Here is a 14,673-nt window from a genome sequence, read left to right as displayed (position 1 = left end):
TCCCACCTTGACACTTCTGAACCAGAGTACCATTAACGGTTGTGTGTTGAGCACACACGATATTTCCTTAATGTAACGCCTTTTTTAAAAATTTTTGTTAATGATTATAGTATACACTTCCTTTTCTGAAATTTAAGATCTGGAAGTCACAGTTTTATTCATTTAGATGAGGATCCATGAGGTATTTCGTGAGAAAATAAAACTTTTATTATAATTTATCTACCATCTCAGTCCAAAAAGAATTTGAAGTGGCTTACAGAGCGAATATGTGTACTAAAAAATAGAGCATCATGACCAAAGACAAGTAAAAGATTTTCTTCTACACATACATGAACATACAAACAGCATTTGTGTATATATTTAATTTTACTTTACGAAAGATACAATTAACTTGTTAAACAGTTTTAAATGGTCTGAAATTGCATTTTTAAACAGATACTCTCTTCATTTACTGATAAAGAACTCTTGGCATATGCAAAAGCTGGAGCAGTCGCTGAAGAGGTCTTGGCAGCAATCAGAACTGTGATTGCATTTGGAGGACAGAAGAAAGAACTGGAAAGGTTTGAGTCTCTTTTTTTAAGTTGATAGAAATGTTAAATTCTATGTCATCTTATATGCCCTTCAGGTTGACAGTGTTGATTATAAGGGTATTCTCCAATACATATGTTTCCTTAAATAGCTTTATGGATATATTACAGCATGGCTAATATTGTGGACAAGTTGTAATTCTAGTTGTACCCTTCTTATATCTGCTAGGCGGGTAGCGACATAGAATATTTTCTTAAGGCTGAAAGATATTTTATATCTCTGATGATAATTCTTTTCCCCATCAAGTTAATTCTTGATTCTCTAAGATTAAATGAGTATTTTGTGTAAGATCCTTGGGGACATTTAATCATTTTAATTGGTAAGTTATACATTGTTTGCTAGAGCCATAAATAAAAACAAGGGATTTTTATAAGTGAGAATAATGGTTCCCTTTGGGGCAGATGAGGAGTTGGTAATAAGAGTGGGACACATGGCAGAGGCTTCTGTGGCTCTGGCCGTGTTCTGTTTCTTGACCTCAGTAGTGCTTAGATGGGTGTTTTCTGTATAAATTATTCTTTAAACTGTACATGCGTGTTTCGAGTACACTTTTGTTGATATATTTCATACCCAAAAAGATATCCTCCTAGAATAATTTGTGATGGCAAAGTACCTACTATAGTTCAAAGGAAAGCATTATCTATGTTCTATCTCAATTTGTGCTAAGGCTTTGCTTTTGCCTTAAAATATGTCTGAGTAATAAAATGGGAAGTCTGCTTAATGCAGGCAAACATCCAGTCAAATCCACACAGCCCTCCTCTCTTGGAGCCAATATTCTAGTAGGGGGGAAGGGAAGGGTACCAACAACCGCAAATCAACAAAAGATGTCATATACCAGCTGAGGTCAATGTTATTGGGGGAAATACTCTATTAGAGTCATAGGGGGTACTATGTATAGAGATTGTTCAGAAAAGTCCTTTCTAAGTAGTTAATGTTTGAGTAGACACAGAATGAAGTTTTGAACTTAGAATTCTTTTCCAGTTTTCCTCAGTGGAAAGGGACCAGAAAAAGATTATGTCCACCAGCATGGGGAGACAGAAAAAGCTTATGTGCTTCTGCCTAGTTTCTGAGCTGAGGAAGAGCATCTCTCCATAGAAATCAAAATCTCAGGCCTCCCCTTCAGGTGCAGTTAGAGTCTGAATTTATCGTCCTCTGTGGACTAGGGAGCTCTCTCTCCCCAAACCTGAGGGTTTCACATTAAAAATGAATCCTAGTCCAGTGATACCACTAGCATATCTGGTAGAAGAAATGAAAAATGTTTGAGAATTAATAAACTGAGCATCCAAATTAAGAAGTCAGAAAAATAAACAACAGAGTAAAGGACGTATAAGAAGGAATTAATGGAGATAAGATAAATTTAATAGAAAATAAAGGTAAAAAAGCAGAGGGTTGACAAATCCATAAAGGAATTCTTTGAAAAGACTCATAAATAACCAAGTATTTTGTAAGTTTAATCAGGAACAAAAGAAGAATGAATTAGAAAAAATTGCTACAGATAAATAAAAATCTATTTAATAAAATTACAGTTTTACACCAACAAATGTTTAAAACCCTGATTAAATAGACAATATCCTAGAAAAATACAGATTAAAACTCTCACTTAAGAGAAGAAAACTTGAGTACACCTATAATCATTAAAGGAATTGAATCCACAGCTTAAAGATCTCTCTATCCCTGCCCCTACATACACATACACACATAAACAAGCAGAAACCACCATTCCAGATAATTTTACAGACAAGTTCTACTAACACTTCAAGAAAGAGATAACTCCATCTTTCACAAATTGTTTCAGAGAATGAAAAATAATACATAGAAAATTGCGAGTTCATTTTATGAGGCTAGTGTAACTTTGATACCACAACCAGACATGCATATGAGAAAGGAAAATTATAGGACACTGTCACCTAAAACATAGATGCAGAAAGTCAAGATAAATTATTAGCTGAACAAAACCATGTAAAAGGTATCAGGATTCAAAGTAAATCCTGAACATGTTGGCTTTATCTCATGAGTGCAACGATGGTTTAACATTAGGATATCTATTAATATAACTAAGCACGTTACAGATTACAGAAACTTTTTCTTTTGATGGATGGGAAAAAGCATTAATTACATATGATTCATGAGAAAAACTCTTAAAACTAGGAATAAGAAATGCCTTTCTTCACAGGAAATTTCATACTCAGTGGTAAAATGTTAACAGCATTCCTTTTTAAAATAATGAATGAGACAAGTATGTCTGCTAGCATCATTTCTATTTAGGATTGTACTGGTACTAGATAATAAGATGAAGGAAACAAATAACAGTAAGAATAATAAAAGAAAACAAAAAAGAAAAGCTTTAAGAGTTGGAAAACAAGAAGCAGAACTGTCATTATTCACAGATGATATGATTGTCTACATAGAAATTCCAGTAGACTCTGCAAACTAACAACGTACAGTAAGATTTCTGGGTAACCTGATCATGATTCAGAAAAAACGGCATTCCTTTGAACCAGCAGTGAACATTTAGAACACATGTAGTAGCTCTGCAGTTCTAAGATGCACATTTTTCTCTCACAATCCACCCTGACTGAAATTGAGAAAAATCATACAATCAGTGTCATCTTATAATCGCTGTGGGTCTGGATTGAGGTCGAGTTCTTCCAGGCAGGATTTGTGTTTGCTTCTGCCATTGACTGGGGGCACTGCTAAGCTGAGACGACCTTACCTTAAGTTCTTTGTCCAGGAGTTTTTGAACCACATGGGTAGTGTGAATTTATATTCAGACCTGCATGAGTACTGCCTGATGGTCCAGATTCTTAGAGGAGGTGGTTTGTTCACCTCAATTTTTGCCAGGGTTGAGACAAGCAAGTTCTCCTGCTGTCACTTTCCATGTGCTAGGTGCTTATTATACTGAGGGTGTAGCCCTTTGGGTCCCAGCTGTATATGGGGTGTCCTATTAAACTGCATTCTTAATGCTACATAAAATAACTGAATAAAAATATTTGTTACAATTAATGACATCCTAAATTTGAGGAATGTGATAATATTTTTATTAGATATGATTATTAGTAACAAAAAACTGTAATGATGTATGGGATGTAACCTGGGTAAGGAGAGAAAGGACATTGTGGGAGTCAAGTCCAATATTCCGAACTTAGATAAATCTGATCATTTAGGTCACTGAAAGTTTAAAGGAATTGAGATCAGTTTTTTAATGTAATGATTAATGAAGATTGATAAATGATAAACGAAGATGGTGATCAATTTTTTATTATAAGAATAAGCAAATGGGCTTACACAGCTGTATTCCAAGACTGATTTTATGTGTGGAATCATTTCTTCAGAAGATACTAGTTACTGGAATGTATCTTTTTTTTTTTTTAATAATTTTATTTATTTATTTTTCCCCCCAAAGCCCCAGTAGATAGTTGTATGTCATAGCTGCACATCCTTCCAGTTGCTGTATGTGGGACGCGGCCTCAGCATGGCCGGAGAAGCGGCGCGTCAGTGCGCACCCTGGATCCGAACCCGGGCTGCCAGCAGCAGAGCGCGCGCACTTAACCACCAAGCCACAGGGCCGGCCCCTGGAATGTATCTTTGAAGGGATGTGCTCCCTTGGAGCATTGGAAGTTAGATTTGCCTGGAGATCAAGAGTAGACTTAAGACTACAACCTAATGACCTAAGGTTCTTTCCAGTTTGGCTGTTTCTTGAAAGTTCACTCATTCAACAAATGTAGCCAGCATCTACCACAAGCTAAGCACTGGGCTAGGCTCTGGGTTTTCAATAGTGGATTGGAAATAGAGGATGTCTGCCCTCATGTGAGCCTCAGTGAAAATAGTAAGGCGGAAAAAAAGGGAAGGAAGGAAGGAGGAAAGTAGGAAGGCAGACAAGAAAGAAATCATCCAAGAAATAAATTAAATTACAGATTTTTAAAATGTGCTATGAAAGGATCAAAGAGTGTGCTGATGAGGGTGAGGAGGGCAAATTTACTGTAAATATGGTGGTCAGGGAAGCATCTTTGAGGTTTCATCTAGGCTGAGACTTGAGGGATGATAAAAAGCCTGCCATGGTGGGGGTAGGGATAGAAGAGTCTCCCAGATTTCCTGAGGTGGCAAAGACTTTGGTATGTTCTAGGAACTATTCTAAGGCTTGTGTGACTGGAGCTCAGTTGAGTGAGGGGAGACTGAGGTGAAGAGAGGCTGTTGAAGGTGGGTGGGGCCAGAACTTGATGATTTGCAGGCCATGGTGAGGAGTTAGGATTTTATTCCAAGGGCACAGGGAAGCAGTTGAGGATCCTAAAGAAGGGAATGACTATCCATGTTATAAGAGAATTTCTCTGTCTGTAAGTGTCTGGTGAATGGACGAGAGCAGTCAGAGTGGAAGCAGGGAGAACATTGCAAAGGCTGTTGTAACGGTCCAGGAGGAAGGGCTTGTGGTGGCCTGATCAGGACCTCAGGCGGGAGAGGGGTGACAAGTACATAGATACAGGATGTTTTGGAAGTAGAATTGATAAAACTATCTTAGACCAAATATAATCCTTCAGTTTTCTTTCTTGTTCTACCTCTTCCCTTCTCTGTTTCCACCAACACAAGTAACTAAGGTCTTCGTCTTTCTCTTCAAGTTAGTGGCTGCAGGAGGAAGCTGGCTGTGTTGGAATGGAAATTTAAGCAGAATCTAAAATGAATTTAATTCAGTAGTATATAATAGTTTTCTTCTCCTGATTTAAAAACATTTTCTCCCTTCTGTCTTACAAATGTTTACCTATTACTATTGATTTCTGTTTGCTTAACTAAAATTATTCCTCGCTCTTGTAAGTGGCTATTTGTATCACTGATAAATATTTTCATAATATTTAAGAAGAAGAATCTTTTCTAAATATCAATGTTTTGTTTTGTAACTTTAGGCCATTTTAGGAACTCCTGCTTTACTTACCATTTTCATACTAATGCTTTTAATGAATGGATGATTTTAATATCGAGTTTTTTATTGCGATATTTTTATTGAAATGCTAATCAAAAAGCCTGTGTAAAAGGAGAATTGTGTATGTCTCCTCCCTCCTTACCCCCTTGTCTTCATTTATCTTTTCTGGTATCTAAATGATTTTCTTCCTTACTGTTGATTTTTCCTGTGCAAATGTTTCTTCTGGCTGCATGGGACAACAACATAGGAGTGAAATTATTTCTGCATTAGTCTCAGTAAGCAAGAACTGAAATAAAGGAGATAACAGGGTGTGAGTCCAAGGCGTTGAAGTTCCTTAAATGTAATCATGTATAATTTATGTCTAGTAGTAACTTTCACCTCAGATCAACTCATAAAGTGCGAGATATATTATATATACACACATATGTATATCAACCATTGAAACACGTTTCTCAAAAATAATTTTTTTGTTCAAAGTTAAACTAGCAAGTTGAGGCACATTTTTGCAGGGCGAAACTAATAATAAGTTAGTATTTTATCACTATAAAGTTCTGTTTCAATTTGGTCTTTAGGGGACATGATGGTCATGTAAATTTCATTTGGCTTGCTTTTGTAAAGTAGCTGGTTAAAAAAAAGTCATGAAGGCAAGAAAGAATGCATGCTTGCAGCTGAGCAGGGCTTGAACTCCGCTGACATTTAATGGAACAAATTCTCTGAACCAAATTAATAATATTTATATAGTCATGTTTTTATGGATTAAAGACCTCAGAATATGAATTCTATGTGGAAGTAAGTTCTTTCATTTCAACAATTATGAACTCCTTCTTTCTGCAAGGCATTGTTCCAAGGTTCCACAGGGAGTTGTGATTAAGAGGATCAAAGTAGGTTTAAGGCTCAATTATAATCTGTCCTATTTCTCTAATAATTTTACCTTGATTCTATATTTGCAAAGATCCTTCTTTTTCTTTGAATCTGGGCCCTACTAGCTTATCTCCACATCTCTCTTCTTAAGTAGAAGAGTCTTCTATGTTCCTTTCAAATGAAGGTAAAGTTACAGACACCACCTCCTTTAATTTTAACATCAGAAATTAACTGCTCTCCGACGGTTTAAAAAGTACTATAGTTATCATCTGGGAGTCAGCTTGAAGTCATTAGAGCTGGAGAGAGAAAATCTGTCAGTAGTCTCCAGCATTTTGTTTTTTGTTTGCTTCCTTGCTTTTGCCCTTTTTTGTGTAATTCCCAGTATTTACTCTAAGAAATATTAATGAGTGTTCTCCAACTTTGGCTAATATATTGCAAACCTTTGTGTTGTGTACGGGTTACAGGGTTATAGATGTGCTGCGATCTTGAGTTGCTCAGCCCATGAAGTAGCCAGAAGGCCTTGGGTAGCCCGAGCCTCTTCCTCCAGCAGTGAGCAGCCATGACATGACCAATGTTGGGAAGCACTGAGAGAGGCAAAGGGATGTAGGCAATGTGTAGAAAAGCTAAGGAAGGGGACATGGATAAGTAATGATGGATTAATATACATTTTTAAGCCAAATAATTTTTGCAGGTCAGTGACTTTAAAAACAAACATTTTTTTGGAAATAAGATAAACTATATAGTTTATTTAAATGTAAAAAGTATTAGATAGCAATTCAAAGCTCTCGAAATGCTCTCACACGTGTATCCTCTCAGTTGGTCCTTCCAGCAGTCCCAGGGGGACGCAGGATGGAGAGCAAACTATCTCCAAAGTTTCCTTAACCTTCAGAGATTTAAAGGACTTACTCAAGTTGAGCTCTTTCTCGCATTATATCTTCTTTTTATTAATACGTTTAGAAGGCATGCAGATTTTAAAGGGAAAACACAAGTGCTTTCATAGCTTCTAATTTTGTCTTGTGTATGAAGCAATGCAAGTTCTGGAAGTTTGCTAAATATAATTTCACTTATTTCACTATTGCTAAGGCCAGAGAAGGAGCTTTTAGAAGACTCTCTCTCAAATTACTTAATGTCTGTAAGCCTCAGTTTCCTTTCCTGCAAGAAGGAATTAAAATAGCATTAATATCATAGGGTCAATGTATGGACAAAAGGAGAAAATACATGTAAAACGCCTACCACAGGGCTGGGCACTTTCTAAGTACTCAATAACCATCATGGTATATTGACTCACTTCATAAGATTTATGAGTATATGTGATAATTTTTGTTTCTTCTCCCAGGTACAACAAAAATTTAGAAGAAGCTAAAAGAATTGGGATAAAGAAAGCTATTACAGCCAACATTTCTATAGGTGCTGCTTTCCTATTGATCTATGCATCATATGCCCTGGCATTCTGGTATGGGACCTCCTTGGTCCTCTCAGGAGAATATTCTATTGGGAAAGTACTCACTGTAAGTGATGCTATATTAAGAAATGAATCATTATTAAAAATGGTAGTGAAAATTGGTGTAGGCTTGACTGTAGAAGAATATATTTTGAAGAACTATTGAATAATACAAAGAGACATGCTACTAGATTAAAAAGTGGAAAGGAAATTAGAGATATTCAACAGCCACTTTTGTCTTTTTTTAGGTCCCTTGCACAGTTTATCCTGTAGCCTAAATAATATTGACATCACCAGTCTCTACAGCATGAACTTTAGTTTGTTGAGATTACTTCTTTGTGCCAGACTCTATGCTAAGCACTTCACTTTTATTTTCTGATTTACTATTCACAACAACAAATGGCAAAATGTCAGTTTAACTTCTTTTCAAATTCTTTTGAATGACAGCTAATCCATGTCATAAATATACGGAAGTATAAATTGTTACTTCCTAAAAGAATATTCCGTTCAGAGGTTCTCTGCGTTTCAGACCTCTGTACAAGCACAGAAGGCTTGCCATTTGATGCTATCCTCTTTTATTTAAAGGCAATGAAATAATTCACAAACCAAGCTCAGTCTGTATCTTGATCTAATAAAGTACATACTGTGTGAAGAGTCACTCAGTTCCTCTTTTATAGGCCAAGCACAGGAATATTGAGTTAATGACAGACCTTCTTTTGTTGAGTCCTTTCAAACAATTCCATTTCTCAGGAACTACATTTGTAATGTGTATATAATAATTGCATCTCTTGTTTTTTCAAACTGTTGCCTCATCGAAAATGTGTGAGGCTGTTTAGTTAAGAATGACTTTTACCAAAAAGTTCTTATTAGGATAGTGATGCTGTGGGTGAACCTAGGTTGTGACAAGAGGTGTATTCTGCTTAATTGTGATGTAGATAAGCAGTTTCAAGTCCAGTATTCACTGAACCCAGATCTGCCTCACAAACTGCAAGCACCCAGAATAGTAAGAGCTCAGGAATTGATATCAAGCCTACAGGGTTCGGATTCCAGCTGTGCCACTTATTCGCTGTATGATTTGGGGCGGCCACCTAGACTTCTCAAGCCTCCATTACCTCTTCTGCCAAATGGAAATGACAGGAATGACGTGCCGTAACTTTTAGTGTTGTTGTAAGGCCTAATTGCGAAAACAAGTATAGAATCACTTAGCAGAATTCCTTCTACGTAAATTATTGGGTAACCTAATTCCTGTGTGATTTAGAACAAAATGAATAGTGGCACTAGTTCTCTTTAACCCTGACGAGAAACCAAGTCAAGCCTTTACCAACAAGAAACTGATTAGGGCAAAATTGAAAAAAACCAGAAACCTGTTTATCAGCCTCCAAAGAGAGCACAGTCTGGTAGAGGAACAAAAGACTTAACCTGATCAAGAGTAATGCCTTAGGTGTGTGTGCTTTATAGTTTACAAAATAGTTTCATATATACTGTTTCCTTTGATACAACAATTCCTTTAGAGTAGGGAAAACAGAATCTTGACTGTTTTTGCAAATGAAGAAATGGAAACCCAGAGACCCTAGGAGAGTTGCCTGAGACATATAGCCAGTTAGTGCTTAATCCGATTCGGACCTGGTTCTTCTGCCTCTCCTTCTAGTCTTTGTTTCCAGCCAGTTTATACACTGCTGATGATGTAAACCAAAATTCTTAGCTCTAAATAAATATAAATCTAGTCTATTCTAATCTTCTGGTTCCTATAGAACTTATATCATTGTTTCACTGAGCAAGTAAGACTAATTCTGCATTGTAAATTGAAAAGAATTTTAACTTTTAAAATGTTTTCGACACTTAGTATTCATCAGTTGCCTTGCCATTTTAAAATTTAATTAGCTGTGTTAGAAGAAAGAAGCAGTATGAAAAAAGTTGTAGTAAACACTGTCTAAGTAACTTGATGGTTTTCCTTCCTTCACTTTCCTCAGGTCTTCTTTTCTGTATTAATTGGGGCTTTTAGTGTTGGACAGGCATCTCCAAGCATCGAAGCATTTGCAAACGCAAGAGGAGCAGCTTATGAAGTCTTCAAGATAATTGACAACGTAAGTCTGGGCTAGCCATTTATCCATCTTTCTAAAAGTATTTCTAGTTAGAAGTCGGTGTCTTTATCACTTAATCCAGCTCTCCACAAATGTCACTAAAAGTAGTTATTGTAACCTAGTAATCTTCTGAAATTTTCTTCTGTTTAGAAGCCAAGCATTGACAGCTATTCAACGAGTGGGCACAAACCAGATAATATTAAGGGAAATTTGGAGTTCAAAAATATTCACTTCAGTTACCCATCTCGAAAAGAAGTTCAGGTACAATGATAAATGATTAATCAATGATTCAGCAATGTGTTGGATGAAGACTTTCTGATACTTCCCTTTAGAGATTGTAAAAAAAAAAAAAAAAGTATATGTAAACCTAGTTTGAATTGAATTAAACCTCCTCTCTAAGTTTGAATTGAACTGTCAGTTCATAGTCCCAGTACCTGTGAGTGGCCTTTAAGTTTACTTGTCTTTTGTCCTGGTAGATCTTGAAAGGCCTCAACCTGAAGGTTCAGAGTGGGCAGACGGTGGCCCTGGTTGGGAACAGCGGCTGCGGGAAAAGCACGACAGTCCAGCTGATGCAGAGGCTCTATGACCCCACGGAGGGCGTGGTGAGATGGCTCTTGTGGAACTAGATGCTGTAGCACTCAGCAGTTACCCCTGTAGATCACACGATACAAATCTGCAGTGTATGAAGATCACACTTCCTCTTTATTTCAGGTCAGCATCGATGGACAGGACATTAAGACCATAAACGTAAGGTATCTTCGGGAAATTACTGGTGTGGTGAGTCAGGAACCTGTGTTGTTTGCCACCACAGTAGCTGAAAACATTCGCTATGGCCGTGAAAATGTCACCATGGAGGAGATCAAGAAAGCTGTCAAGGAAGCTAATGCCTATGACTTTATCATGAAACTGCCTAATGTAAGTCCTTCCTGATCTTTGTCGTGCTCGAGGTTCACAGAATAGAATGCTGGCCTAATGCATAAGAAGTTAGGAAACTATTATAAATTGGAGGAACCTCCTAAGATAAGAAATCAAGATTACTTCAGATTTAAAGCTCCAGGAGCACGAACTAGTAGCAGGATAATTTTAAAAATTGGGGTTGGTTATTACTAAGTGTAAGGAACTGGACATTATTGCCCGTGAGGCTTGGCTTGTTTATGGGATTACTTCCCATCTTAAAGGGTGAGCTAACTCTTTTGCTAAATCTTCCTGTGTTTTCTGTGTTGTAGAAATTTGACACCCTGGTTGGAGAGAGAGGGGCCCAGCTGAGTGGTGGACAGAAACAGAGAATCGCCATCGCACGAGCCCTGGTTCGTAACCCCAAGATCCTCCTGCTGGACGAGGCCACATCAGCCTTGGACACTGAGAGTGAAGCAGTGGTTCAGGCGGCCCTGGACAAGGTCTGTGAGCCTCAGTTCAAACCGACCTGATTTATAAGCATAAGAACATCCCACTGTGAATTCTTCTTAATATTATTTAAAAAAAAGAAAATTTCTGATCACTTCTAAAGTGATCCCTTTAGCTATCAAAATAAAATTGTCAGGCCTCTTTGCATCTATTGGTTTAATTTCTACTCATTTCTCTGGTGTTTTTTGTTTTTTTCTTAAGTAGAGATGAATAAACTTTCATTGAAAAGTACTTGCTAATTTTAAAAATTATACAATGAGAAATACAGACTCCAATGAAAATTGGTCTTCATTGTGATCTTGAAACCTCAGCCTTAGAGATAACCCCGGTGTTTAGGTTTTGTGAGTTTTACTGTTATCAACAAGAGGAAAATATAATCTGAAGGTTCACATTTGGTTTCCAAGATGTTAAATGCCTGTTGAAGACTCCTTGGGACATGAGAAACCTCTTATCCCCGGGAGGGGGGCTGGAGCCGATGATGTTGGAAACTTACCGAGGCCTTGAAATGTCCTTGACTATCAGCAGAGTTTGAGCTTCCTGCAATTCTTGAGTCCGTGTGACCCATTCACCAAATTGGATTTGAGTGCTCCAGCTGTGCCTGGCACTGTGCTTGGTCTCTGACATGTAGTAGTAACCAGGCTAGCTCTGTGAGGACAAGGAATGTGGAGACCTTTTAACCCAAAAGTGCTCTGAGGTGAAGTGTCACAGTACAAGTCAAAGATAATCTCATATTTGTTCCAACTCTCCTCCTCTCTAATAATAAAACAACACTGGATCTTCCTTTAAACATCCTGTCAGTGTGCTTAATAGATTGTTGAGGGAGGAAAAAGCAGGTTACTTTATTTCTCTTCACCTTGCTTATCTGTAATTTCACATCTGTGTTTTCTTACTATTCTGCAGTGGATCTATGTATTAAATTATAAATAAAAACAATTTTACAATTTGCATTTAAAAATAATTTTTCTTCAGAGTGTGAATTTTGGGGGGAATCCAACATGATCCCCTTTGCTTGAAAACATCCAAAAAATTGATCCATTGTCTTCTCTACTTCACAGTTGCTGCCACCTAATTCTTCTAATGTGTATTTTTTTTATCTTCTCAGAGTTTTCCACTTCTCTTTTACACATTGATCCTAATACTTTCTTTTGTTTGTTTGTTTTGAGAATTTTATTGCTAGTTCCTGGAAAGAAATAAAGAGTAACAAAAATCTTAAGCATTGCAAAAGTTACAAAGGTTAAAGAAATCTCAGAGAAGTTCGTGTTATCTGGCTTTGTTCCTTATTAAAATAAAAATGAGATTGGGCATTTAAAAATACTGACATAGCTCTTCAAATTTTCCCTAATGCTTCTACCTAGTAGTAAGTGTCCTTTATTAAGCATTTACTGTGTACGTGTCACAATGCTTTATGAGCATTATTTTAGTCGTCACAGTTACTCTCATTTTGTGTATATGAATAAACTGAACCTCACATAGGTTAAAAGATCTGGATAAAATCCTGGAATTCATAAATGGGAGAACTAAGATTTGAGTTCAGATCAATGTGATGCTGAAGTCTGGACTTTGCTTCCTCACATTTATTGTCCACCTTGACCATCCACTGTCCTGTGAGATAGCACATTATGATGCCCAGGACTGATCACTAGCTAGTGAGCACCAGTATGGCACACCGGCCTGTGTCTGCTCTGATTGCCCAATGCCTGGGCTGTAGGCTTTTTTTACTTTTCACAGCCCCTGCTTGTTACTATAAACTTAGGCTGATAAAGATTAAGTGAAATACTTAGAGGCTTACATAATATTAATGTGTGACTATCATATGTGTGCTTATATTTATTATAATAAAATATCACTTCAAGCCCTTATCAACTGACTATACATTTATTGAAGTGAGAGACTGCCTTATATAGCTTAGACAGTTTTCAACGTCCAAGGCACTGGTGTTCAGTAAATACATAAGTTGAATGAATGAACTTTTGCATGTAATTATTCATGTATTCAAAAACTAAATTTTTCTCTCTTTAGGCCAGAAAAGGCCGGACTACCATTGTGATAGCTCATCGATTGTCTACAGTTCGAAATGCTGATGTCATCGCTGGTTTGGATGATGGAGTCATTGCGGAGGAAGGCAATCATGATGAACTCATGAAAGAGAAAGGCATTTACTTCAAACTTGTCACAATGCAGGTATAGTCTGACTTTAGAATTTTCCTACAGTATCTGAGGAATAAGGTGATTTTGCTGTGTTTGGTGCTATAAATAAACATTACTTGAGTTGATTATCTTGAGTAGGAAAAAATACCTGGTGGTTTCAGGATCAGACTAGTGTTTTAAATATGTTTTCCCCTCTTGAAAGAATGGAAAATTAAGAAGGATAATTAGAGAAAAATTAAGGAAAAGTTTCAAAAGATTTAAAGCTGAGTTGTCCATTCACTATGGTAGACAGTACCCCATGTGGCTATTGAGCACTTGAATGGTAGTTAATCTGAATTGAAGTGTTGTAAGTAGGAAGTGCATCCCAGATTCCAAAGACTTAGTACAAAAAAAGAATGCAAACTATCTCAATTATGTTTTTACATTGATTACATGTTGAAATGCTAACATCTTGGATACATTAGGTTAAATAAAATATATGATTAAAACTGATTTTACCTCTCTCTTTCACATTTTTTAATGTGGCTACTGAGAAAATCTAAAATGAGAAAGGTGGCTCACAGCTTGGCTTGCACCATCTATTTCTCGACAGCACTGGTCCAAAGCAAATTTGATTCAGCCAAAAACACCCACAAAGTGAAGATGACGAGATAAGATACATGGAATGGATGCTGTGTTATTTCAGCATATTCAACGGGAATCGTTCTTATTTAGTGGTTTTAATTTTCAAATATATCATAAAAAAATAAAGAGCCGTTTAAGTTTATCCTTTCCTGTAATTACTTACAAAACCATTTTCCTTGATATCTGATGTTCAGCAATTAATTTTCATTGGTTAACTGAGCCTCATAGGCTTATGCATGTTTCTTGTTTATTTTAGACAAGAGGAAATGAAATTGAATTAGAAAATGCAATTGGTGAATCCAAAAGTGAAACTGATGCCTTGGAAATGTCTCCAAAAGATTCAGAATCAAGTCTAATACGAAGAAGATCAACTCGCAAGAGTATCCGTGCACCACCAGGCCAGGAGGGAAAGCTTAGTACAACAGAGGGCATGGTATGGAGGAGGATGTCGAGTTCTGGCTTCACCCCTCCTGTTGTGGCTTCCTCATTTGGTGGTCTGGGGTGGAGTTAGGAGAGGGAACAAGAAAGGGTTATCCAGAATCCTCCTGTCCTATCCCCCAGAGTGTTCCACAAACCACAATCTCAACATTTTAGACTCAGTTTAGCATTTATGACTGAGA

The 14,673-nt window shown here is 37.0% G+C and overlaps 1 protein-coding gene across 1 annotated transcript in view; it reads left to right on the top strand.

Annotated features, from left to right (window-relative positions):
- ABCB1 (ATP binding cassette subfamily B member 1) overlaps positions 1 to 14,673 on the top strand; it is an 86,728-nt gene that overhangs the window by 32,904 nt on the left and 39,151 nt on the right. The window contains 9 exon segments of the mRNA XM_087447087.1: positions 436 to 560; positions 7,692 to 7,863; positions 9,767 to 9,880; positions 10,028 to 10,138; positions 10,354 to 10,479; positions 10,589 to 10,792; positions 11,104 to 11,274; positions 13,301 to 13,462; positions 14,310 to 14,486. Coding sequence (XP_087303213.1) covers positions 436 to 560; positions 7,692 to 7,863; positions 9,767 to 9,880; positions 10,028 to 10,138; positions 10,354 to 10,479; positions 10,589 to 10,792; positions 11,104 to 11,274; positions 13,301 to 13,462; positions 14,310 to 14,486 — 1,362 coding nt within the window.

This window comes from Ceratotherium simum, chromosome 1 (genome assembly GCF_057802395.1).
Source record: "Ceratotherium simum simum isolate JZ-2026a chromosome 1, ASM5780239v1, whole genome shotgun sequence".
Classification (NCBI taxonomy): domain Eukaryota; kingdom Metazoa; phylum Chordata; class Mammalia; order Perissodactyla; family Rhinocerotidae; genus Ceratotherium; species Ceratotherium simum.
The sequence above is the reverse complement of the archived record's forward strand: the minus strand, read 5'-3'. Positions and strand labels throughout refer to the sequence as shown.